This window comes from Lotus japonicus, chromosome 5 (assembly GCF_012489685.1).
Source record: "Lotus japonicus ecotype B-129 chromosome 5, LjGifu_v1.2".
Lineage (NCBI taxonomy): Eukaryota > Viridiplantae > Streptophyta > Magnoliopsida > Fabales > Fabaceae > Lotus > Lotus japonicus.
The window spans coordinates 12,897,389-12,908,366 of record NC_080045.1 but is presented as its reverse complement, the minus strand read 5'-3'; the positions used below and the strand labels follow the sequence as shown (position 1 = coordinate 12,908,366).

At 34.8% G+C, this 10,978-nt stretch overlaps 2 protein-coding genes across 2 annotated transcripts; both read left to right on the top strand.

Annotated features, from left to right (window-relative positions):
• The first annotated feature begins 998 nt into the window (after window positions 1-998).
• On the top strand, window positions 999-7,142 carry LOC130716714 (protein CNGC15a-like). Its single transcript, XM_057566713.1, has 7 exons — window positions 999-1,269; window positions 1,972-2,476; window positions 3,914-4,126; window positions 4,352-4,644; window positions 5,013-5,124; window positions 5,485-5,721; window positions 6,190-7,142. Exons 1-7 carry the CDS (start codon window positions 1,241-1,243, stop codon window positions 6,898-6,900), a joined length of 2,100 nt encoding a protein of 699 aa, XP_057422696.1. The 5' UTR covers window positions 999-1,240; the 3' UTR covers window positions 6,901-7,142.
• Window positions 7,143-8,044: 902 nt separating this feature from the next.
• Window positions 8,045-8,728, top strand: LOC130719089 (uncharacterized). Its single transcript, XM_057569732.1, has one exon. The coding sequence runs from the start codon at window positions 8,045-8,047 to the stop codon at window positions 8,726-8,728; it is 684 nt and encodes a 227-aa protein (XP_057425715.1).
• The last annotated feature ends 2,250 nt before the right edge of the window (window positions 8,729-10,978 follow it).

The following is a 10,978-nucleotide window of genomic DNA, read 5'->3' as shown; positions in this document are numbered from 1 at the left end:
AACCATTAATCTTTTTATTTACCCTTAATTTTGTCTCATCTCTCCTGAGTCACGGTTATTCTGCCTGCTGCAGCTTCTACAACTCACTCCTTCTTAGCTGCATTTGTAGTTAATGTACTTTGGAGAAAGATTAAGTGTCCCGACCTTGAAACCTTTAAAAATTTAAGTCACCTTATTCTTCTGCGGAAAGTATTGATAGACATTCATTTTTTTTAACATCCTTTGGACATATTAATTTGTGACGGTTTTTAACGGTCACAAAATATTACGCGAGTTAAAAACCGCCACAAAGTGGTATGTCTAAAGGATGTCTGACAGAAAATGTATGTCTATGTATCTTCATCATTTTTAAGTTATCATTCATATATTTTTGGTGTTACTTTTTGATTTGACTTCATCTTTCATGAAATTTTCCTTCTTCAGCAGTTTTTATATGCAACAAACCAGAAAATTAGAAAATGACATGCTAAATTCAAATATGAAGCTAAAGGTTCTCAAGTCTCAACAACATTGTCAAAAACTATACAAAATCTTACTCAGTGAGGGTCAAGTCATGTAAATACCAACGAATAAGTAGAGTATTTTGATTTTCTCAATAGAATGAGAAACGCTCAACCATCTTTTGGTTTTGTCCCCTTGATTACCACAAACATGAGACTCAGGAAGTTCAAATTAAAATCCAGGGTAGAAGTCAAATAATGAATTCAAGGTAGTACTTTGAAGGAACATAGTAGTCTAGAAGATTTTCTGGTCTCTCTTTCTTCTCTGAATTATACCTTTACATCTATTCTTTTCTCTATTTTTTCCTAGGACTTTATTGTGCTATTTTTCACTGATACATTTCTCATGAATACTAAGACGGAAGAAGTAGATAAAAGGAAGTTTTTGGTGGCACTACATTGACCTCATGAATGTTTTATTGCATGACCATGAAGTCCAAGAAGCTGACGACTTTGAATTTTTCAAATGCTTTTTGCTGTGTCCAATTCACAGGTTTCACTTGCACTTTCAATGAATGAACACAAAAAGATTAATGTATTTATAGATTATGAACACAGTAAGTTGTCCTACTTTTGATCTGTCACATGATTTCTGGGAAAAATGGTACGCAAACTTTGCTGCAATATTTTGTGGTTGGGATTTTAAATAAAACCGCTTCCTAGCTGCTAGTTTTTATACTGGTATATATGTTCTCTCATAATCCCTTGCAGGGTGAAACTAAAATGTTGAATAGAGAACAATGGCTTCTGATATGTCAAGATCTGTAAGGTTTGTCTATGCTTCCCTTTGCACTGCAATCTTGAAGCTAATTAGAATCTAATGTAGTTTCAAAACCCATAAGCTAGTCAGAGAAATTTCTCTGACAATTGATTCTGCCTTTGTAGAAGTGTTACCAAACATGCATGTGCGTGTTTGAGTTTCTGTTGAACACAATGCTATAAAATCCTTTCATTTGTGTTTTGGGATATGTGAAATTAAGTTTGCGTGGGTGCAATCAGAAACTCAAACACAAACGTGCATGTTTTGAAAACACTTCTACAACTGATTATAGGGAGAAACTTATGTGAATAGTTTATGGGTTCAAAATTTATTCTGATCAGAGCTAATCTTATTCGAACATGGTTTCGTGTAATTATGCCAGTGGCTCTATTTGTGTGCGTTTGGGTTTCGATTGAACTCAACGCTGCAAAATCTTGCATCTACATTTGTGTATCAGGATATGTGAAATTAGGTTAGTGCATGTTTGGAAACAGTAGAACAAACACACATAGTGCATGCTTGGAAACACTTACACAATTTATTGTAAAAGCAGAATTAATTCTGGGGAGAAACTTTTGTCAATAAACGAGTTTCGAAACTGATTATGATAAAAGAGAAGTTAATCCAAACATACTTTGGTGGGATTTGACTATTTTTATTACATTTTGATTTAGTTTTGGTGCTAAAATTCAGTGTTATTTGTGTCCCCAGATTTCATGATGATCCTGAAACAGAGAACGTAAAAGAAAGCCCAGAAAGTAACTGGTCAATTCTGGCCTATGAGATGAGTGACAAAAGGAAGTTAAGGAAGGATGCAAGAGAAGTTTCCAGGGTATTTTCTGAGGATTATGATGCAGCAGAGATGTTGGTGTTTGATCCTAGAGGGCCTAGAATAAATAGATGGAACAAAATTTTCTTAGCAGCTTGTTTGGTTTCATTAGTTGTGGATCCCTTATTCTTTTACTTACCAGTGGCTAAGAAAGATAAGTGCATTGACATGTCTCTTGGACTTGAAGTGTCCCTAACCATAATCCGATCAATGGTTGATGCATTTTACATTCTTCAGATTTATGTTAGGTTTCAAACTGCTTATATTGCTCCTTCCTCTCGCGTTTCGGGCAGAGGAGAGCTTGTTTTAGACTCTTCAAAGATTGCATCAAAGTACCTCAGCAGAGACTTCTGGATTGACCTAGTGGCTGCTCTACCACTTCCACAGGTATGTTCCTGATATCAAAAAGGAATTTATTTCTTTGATGCCAAAGTTTCTGAAAATTTTAGTGAAGAAATAATGGAGATCTAGTTCTTTTAGAAATGATGTGAAATCCAAAGCACACACAAGAAACTTATTAAAAAAATCTAACAGCAAGAGTTATAACCAAACAACGGTAAACGAGTTTAGGCAGGAGAAGAGAGCAAACAATGGTTTACCTTGATTCAATCCCAAAGCAAAAGCTTCAGATAATTTCCAAAACAACCTAAAGATATCAAAAACCTAGCTTCACTAAGCTCCTAAAGTGATATTTTCACCCTCAAAAAGCATCACAAGTGACCTCTATCTTAGAAGTATATAGTAAGTAACCTAGCATAGCATGTTCGGATCAACTTCTCTTTTCTCAAAATCGATGGTAAAACCCTGAAGCTATTCATGGAAGCTTCTGCCCGAAATTGATTTCAAACATGCATACTTCTTTTCAATTTGCTCTTGAAAGTGAGCTACCACACGTTTTAAAATCTAAAAAGAATCCATGAGCAATTCTTAGCATAATTGAAATATTAGTAATTTTAAAGAACTTTAAATATGTGTATGGTTTAAAGAAACCCGACTCGAGCAAGATTGCCTCAGTAGAGGATATCTGTGATTTAAAAAAAAAAACCGTTGGCTCATGTCTCTTCATCTTGGAACTCCTAATATTATAGTGTTTAAGTAGATGCTTCTTTGCTTCAGCTAGTGCAAAACTTTCTGACTTGTTTCTCGGCTATTCTGCCTAGCAATTCAAACTTGCACTTGTTTTTAAGTTTCAAGCCTTCATGACACCTCCAATTTGAATACCATTTGCAAGCAAGCATCTTTCTAGGAGATTAAGAGTGTCCTTCTAACATAGATAATTTAAGCTTTAGAACCATCCGTTAGGATCACTTAATAATTGAAGATTATCAGGACATCTTAAATAGGCTGAATTTCATACTAGATTTCAATATTGATAACTTTTCTCAATTTATTACAACAAAACCAAGGCCAACTAAACAATTGATTTTGCAATTTTATACTTATGTAAAATCTGAGACTAAGAAGACTTCATCTTTTCTTCTTTCTTTCAAAAGAAGACTGCATCATATTGCTGTTATTGTTTTTATCTTCATTTTTAATACACTGGCCTCAAGCTCATTTTCTGCCAAATGGATGAAATATTGAAATAGAAGAAGAAAGAGTTGTATAGTGCTGAAAAATATCTGATTTGGTTAAGTGATGTTATAACATATTTGGACAAATTAGGGACTAGACACAGATATATTGACAGTTTAACATTCTAATTTTTTCATCAACAAAACCAGTATGATTTCCAATTTCATTTTCTATTTTTTTTCTGGTTTACTTACAAGTTTAATTTATTCTGTCACAAGCTAACAGCTTCACAATTCTCATAAATGATAGGTACTGATTTGGGCAGTGATTCCAAATCTAAAGGGTTCACAAATGATTGCTTCAAGGCAGATTTTTCGCCTTGTAGCCATTTTCCAGTACCTCTTGAGGTTGTATCTTCTTTATCCTCTGTCTTCTGAAATCGTCAAGGCAAATGGGGTAATGATAGAAAAAGCTTGGGCCGGGGCAGCATATAATCTGACTCTCTACATGATGGCAAGTCACGTAAGTCATTAGAAATCCTTCTATAATTGATTCTAGAGCCACGATGATTCTGAAATTTATAAGCTATCAGAATTGATTCTGAAAAAAGAGAAGTTAATCCAAAGATGATTTTTTTCCAGACCAGTAGCTTCCTAGTCTGGAAATATCAATATTTTATTTCCTGTTTTTACATGGTTCTTTAGTTGCTTCTGATTCAGTTCTTAACTTTCACTATATTTCAAAAAGGTTTTAGGATCCACTTGGTACCTGTTATCGATTGAACGGCAAGATGAATGCTGGAAGAAAGCTTGTGCACTTCAGTACCCAAACTGCAAGTATCATTATCTTGAATGTCAAAGCATAGGTGACCCAGATAGAGCTGCTTGGTTCAGATCAAGCAATCTCTCAGGTCTATGTGACCAGAACAGTGATTTCTTTCAATTTGGCATTTTTGCTGATGCTCTTAATCTAGAAATTACGAGCTCAAAATTCTTCAACAAATACTGTTATTGTCTTTGGTGGGGACTGAGGAATCTAAGGTAACTATTTTTTTATGTCAAAATTGGATAATTATCAAAGAACAAAGTTATATACCATCTTTAATTTAGCCAAGTCAGGTTTATGGCAACAAACACAATCCAGAACATAATTATCACTTCAAAGACTAGTGATAGCTCAGATCATTATAAAATTTCAACCAACAATATCTTAGTGAATTACAAATTGATGAAAGCAAAAATAGGCTTAAGCTTTCCTTTTATGGTTTACTATAATCAAGACCTTCATGTTCTTGAAGAAAATATTGTCTCTTTGGTGTTTTGGCAACCATTTGCTCTTGATCCTTGACATATTTTAAGTCCACACTAGAGTTTGTAATATTCTAACCAATTCTGTGCCAATTATTCAGCTCTGTTGGACAGAATCTCATAACAAGCACACATGTTGCAGAGATCAATTTTGCTGTGATTGTTGCGATTCTTGGATTGGTGCTTTTTGCATTGCTCATAGGCAATATGCAAGTAAGTCTATCTGTTGTCACTCTTGTAATGTTCTGTAAGTGTCTGGACTTGACAACTATTTGCAAAATAAACTCATGATCTGGTGGTATATCAATATCAGTGTTCTTTAATATCAAGATTATTTATTATTTATTGCTATCTGAGTTTGCATTTTGACTTCCATTTATTTAGAGCTCAAAATGAAATCTCTGAAACTTATGAGATGGATTTTCTTTTCATAGAGTGGAAATTTATTGTCATACTTTGTAGTGAATTGATGATTGATCATCCACATGTTAATTATTAAGCTTATAAGAAACTCTAATTGAGATCATAAAACTGATGCTCATATCTTGTATTTAATCCTTTTCTGATTAACAGACCTACCTACAATCCACCACTATGCGGCTAGAAGAATGGAGAATAAGAAGGACAGACACGGAAAGATGGATGCATCACAGGCAGCTCCCTGGTTACCTGAAGCAAAGTGTGCGCCGCCATGACCAATTCAGATGGGTAGCTACTCGAGGAGTAGACGAGGAAGCTATTCTCAGAGACCTTCCTGCGGATCTCAGACGCGACATAAAACGCCACCTTTGCCTTAATCTAGTCAGACAAGTAAGTGCATCTTTAGAAAATCCTTCTACAAAAGATTCTGAGGTCAAAATTATTTATGGGCAGAAGCTACAAAAAGTTCTAAGAGCAACTTCTGATTAATAGAAGTGATTCTGTGTAAAGAGCAGCTGATCCAAACAAACTATAAATCTTTGTATTTTTCACTCTTCGAAACAGTTTTGTTTGATTTATGGTAGTTTCAAATAAGCTTCTAATACAGCACTGAAATCCTAGTCAGAAAACATAATATGTGCTTTTATCTTGCTAATGTGTTTCTTGAGACACAAGCAAGTGAAAATGAAGTTGTTAGTGCATATTGAAAATTCTTCTACAATTACAATTGATCCCAAAATCAAAATTAATTATGGGGTTAAACTTCTTGTAATTACCTTCTAAGTACTAAAATTGATTTTGAGAAAAAATAAGCTGTTCCAAACGTGCTAAAGGATTGACCAAAAAAAAATGCTACAGGTACCATTATTTGATGACATGGATGAGAAGATGCTAGATGCAATATGCGAAAGGCTGAAACCTTCTTTGTGCACACCAGGCACGTGCCTAGTCCGTGAAGGTGACCCTGTCAATGAGATGCTCTTCATCGTAAGAGGTCGCCTAGACTCTTGCACCACCAACGGCGGTAGGACCGGGTTCTTTAACAGCTCCGGACTCGGCTCCGGCGACTTCTGCGGCGAAGAGCTTCTGCCATGGGCCTTGGACCCTCGTTCAACCATTGTCCTTCCCTCCTCAACTCGAACCGTGGAAGCCATAACCGAAGTTGAAGCTTTCGCGCTCATAGCCGAGGACTTGAAGTTCGTGGCGACGCAGTTCCGGAGGCTGCACTGCAAGCAGCTGAGGCACACGTTCAGGTTCCATTCCCATCAGTGGAGGACGTGGGCTGCTTGTTTCATACAAGCTGCATGGTTCAGGTATAAGAGAATGAAAGAAACGAGTGAGCTGAAGAGCAAGGAGAATATGATGGTGTCCTATGATTATGGGCCTGGAAGTGGTGGCAATGAACATTTCTCTGCACCCTTGCAGGGCCCATTGGGCTCAAACTTTTATGCTGCAAAGCTTGTGGCTAGCCCAAGGAGAGGTAGGAGCTTGAGATATGGTTCTGAGCTTGAGATTCTTGGGGCATTAAGGAAGCCCCTTGAGCCTGATTTCACTCATGATGAAAGTTGAAGTATGTTAAATAGTTGTCCATTTTGGAGAAGCCCCCCTATTGATTAGTGTGTATGTTAGGTCCATAAACATTAGTGAGTTTTGACCAAAAATAAACATTAGTGAGTACTGTGTTGACCAAAACAAGGAACTATGAATGACTCTTCTTTTAGATTAGGGCCAATGATGGAAATAACATAGCTCTGAGGCAAAATTTTTAGGGATAAATGATTCAATTACTAGCTCATTATTATCCTTCTCCATGAATGTGACACCAAGTTCTTTTGGATATACTAGGGGCATCTGTAGATAAACGGAAATGATGCCCGACATACGGTTTTATGCGGCATTCTTTCAACATACAATTTAACAGCGATTACTAATGTTTGCAGTAGCTAAAAACTGTCAGAAATGTATCATTACTCGCAGACAAATGATCACTTTAAATTGATCAAGAGTTCTATTTCTCAATCTTTTAAACCCTTGGAAGAAGTAGAAAAGGATTCTTGGACTTTTAATTACAGATCTCTTTGTGCTCTTAGAAGGTTCACAATGAGAGTTGTTTATTTGAGTTGCTTAGCAATGTCTTTTGTGGAAAAAAATGTCATATAAGATGCAACTTTCCTAATTTGGAATATAGTTAGATCAACTTAGTAAAATTTTAAGGTTAACAAAGTGACTATAAATTCAATTCATGTGAAACACTTATGAGTTTTAATATAACATAAAATGTCAATAATACACTTATGACCACTGGTTTAACTAAGATTGTAAGTACATTTAAATACAAGAAACCACACTTGATAGGAAATGTGAAATGTTGACCAAGCACAATAAAATTGCATATCAAATGTGCTATTACCAATAAAATAACCGAGTAGCTAGAATGAGACTTTTAACCTTGGGTTGAAGTATCTCTCATGCTTCATTAATATATTTTTCTTATTAAAAAAAAAAGCTAGAATGAGACTGAATACCAAAATCTTCAAGAGCATCTCATATGATATCTAAGCACGCTTATATAGCAATAAATGACAATAGAAAAGTTCTAAAAATATTATATCATATTATCATAAAATTGCACATGAGGCATATATACCACTTGAAATTTATGTTTTTTAAACTTCTTCATGAAACTACTAGTTTTTTTTTTTTTTTTTGACAAATGGAAATTTTATTCAAAATCAAAGTGCCATGGAGGCAGTTACATCAGAAGGACTTGCTTTCCCGTGTTCAGATGTTGAAAGCTCTTCCGCGTGCAGCTTCGGTTCGTGGTGGAGGACGCACGCTTCCAGCGTCTTGGCGACGGCCACAAGCGAACGTGATCAAGGTCAATTTTGAAGGTTCCTGGAAGAAGGGATGTCCAACAGGGTTTGGGTGTGTTGCTCGGAATGAGGAGGGGCTTGTGATGGCAGCAGCGACGGCATATCCGGTTGACGCTTCCTCTTCCTTGATTACTGAGGCGCTTGCTTTCCGTTGGAGTTTATCTATAGCAGCTGATTTGATCTTCATGGATGTGGTGTTAGAGACAGATTGCCTCCAGCTTTTTGATGCATGGCACAAACCATTGCATGGACCTTCTTATTTTATTTATATTCTTAAAGATTGTAAGGATTTGGTTTTGAGTTTTCGTAGTTTTAATTTGTCGTTTGTTCGCCGATCCGGTAACTCTGTAGCCGATCACTTGGCTAAGAACTCCTCAAGATATCCCAACCATGTTTGGATTGAGGAGGTTCCTCCGGATTGTGTTCCTTTAATTGATTATGATGAAACTACTTGTTGTTTAAGTAGAGAAAAACAAGAGAGGCGGACTAAATTGAAATCTAATTTTTTAACATTCAGATTGTGACACGTAGAGAGTGAATAATGCATACCTATTGCTAGAATTGCCAACTTGGTACTTAACGCGTCACATTTTCTCTTTCATTAAGTCTCACACAAAAGTAAAATATAATTAGGGATTAACGTGCTCGACTTTAGCACATTTAATTTTTTTATAGACCATATTATATTTGTAAAGGAGAAATCGTGAGGGTTCATGACTTTTACATACTAAAATGACCATTTAATCGTTCATATTTTAACTTAACTGAAGCTTAGTTATCCGATTCCAAACTCCTATAAGTTTATACATCATGCAAATTAGGCCAAATTATATCAAAGTGGCGCGACAGCCGTAAAATTTGAATAAACAGATTAAATGTAATGATTAGTGCATGTGATAGGCAAGCACATCCTAGCTGCTTCATAGCATTATAGACCCTTGGAAATCTGTCTTATAAGCCAAGCCAAAACCAAACAACAAAGAAAAAACAACCAAACATCAGTTTAAGCTCACTTTCAGCTAATCGATGCAGAAAACTTATTCATTCACTATCATGTCTAGCATGGACAAGTTGTGCTTTGATATCATATAATGCTTGCATGCTTGACTCAATAATATCTATTATCTATATATCCATTGAACATTGAGTTTAATCACTGTGTATTGATGGTGTAATTTTTTTCAATACAAAGACATCATCCGATCAAAATTTACTATTTTAACATATTATAAATAAACTAAAATAAAAAACCCCAAAAATGGAACATGCCAAATTATGATTAAATGTCTGACAAAACTTTTTACACTACATATAAGTTTTTAAATACAGCTCGTACGTACATCTTGCTCAGTATAAATATATAAATATATTATACTAATTGTCATCTTCTCATTCACTTCACACTGTGAAGCATGAATTCGGACACGGGCGAAAACAGCGACACAACTAAAATCTAAAAAGTAGGATATAAGGATACGACTTATATAATATATATTAAAAAGATATTTTATTTTCAAAATTAAAGCAACAAGGTAAATTAAGAGAACAGGAGACAAGTTAACGTTTATATATAACCTTCTTAAAGTTAAAACATAAGTTAACCTCTTACTATGAAAAACTGACAACTTCAATCTTATGTGTCAGTGAGCTTCACAAAAAAAATAAAAAATACTAAAAAGTCTCATATTACAAGTTAAGTACTTTGTCTCCATAAAAAAAAGTTAATCTATCTAGTGATTTTTTTCTTTTCTTGACCATCATCATCATTGAAAAGCATAGCCTCTAAAAAATGATTTAACTTAATTTAGTGGTATTCTCCTCCTTCTAAAAGTGTTAAACTATCTAGTTAATTTTTTTTTCCAGAAAATATGATTTAACTTAAAAAAAAATTAAAATGGATAACACTACAAGTGTCCCTTCCATGTGTATAGCCACAAAAGTTTGTCGACTCAATGTCCAAGCATGTCCAAGACGTGTCCCAACTGTGTCTGAACTTGAAAAAAATATTTTTTTATTCAGACAGTTCTCACACGTGACACACGCATGTCGGCGTTGTGTCCGTGCGTCCGCGTGTCCGACACGACGACATGCCCCTGTCTAGGTGTGTTCGTGTTTCATAGACTTCACATGTTAAGGCCATACTAAACTTTTATAAAATGATATTGTTTTTTTAAGTGAAAAAATAAATGTGTATATCTACCCTTACATTTTTGTGATTTAAGATTATAAGAGGTATGTAACATGAGAAAATTTACACAAAGAAGTAGTAATAACAACTTTCGATGTATATAAAATTTATATAAAAGTTATTTTTGAAATAGAGGGAGTTTAATTTTGAGCATTCATTTTAGGGAGTTAGAACACTCAATTTATTATTAAGTTGAGTTTTCAGTAGTCAATTTTGGTCCATAAATATGGGCATGCTGCGGGGATATTTTACATTTTCTCAAATACTCTCTTGAGAAAGCGATGTGAAGCACATGCTGCGGCAATCGATTGCAATTTGCAAGTCAGTGATCCTTGAATTGGAGTAACTTATTTTTTTGACTAGAGACGGTTCAAAATTGATACTAATTAACATATTTTTAAATTGAAACAAAATGATGAAAAAAAGTAACCCATCTGTAAATTCTTTTTAATCATTCAAGTTTTTTAATTTCATGATTATAAAAAGTTGTTAGATTGTTGAATAGAAAAAGAAGACGCGTCCCCACCTAGACTTTCCACAATTTAACGAAGCTTTAAGTTATCTTATCTACTAATACTGTTAGAAA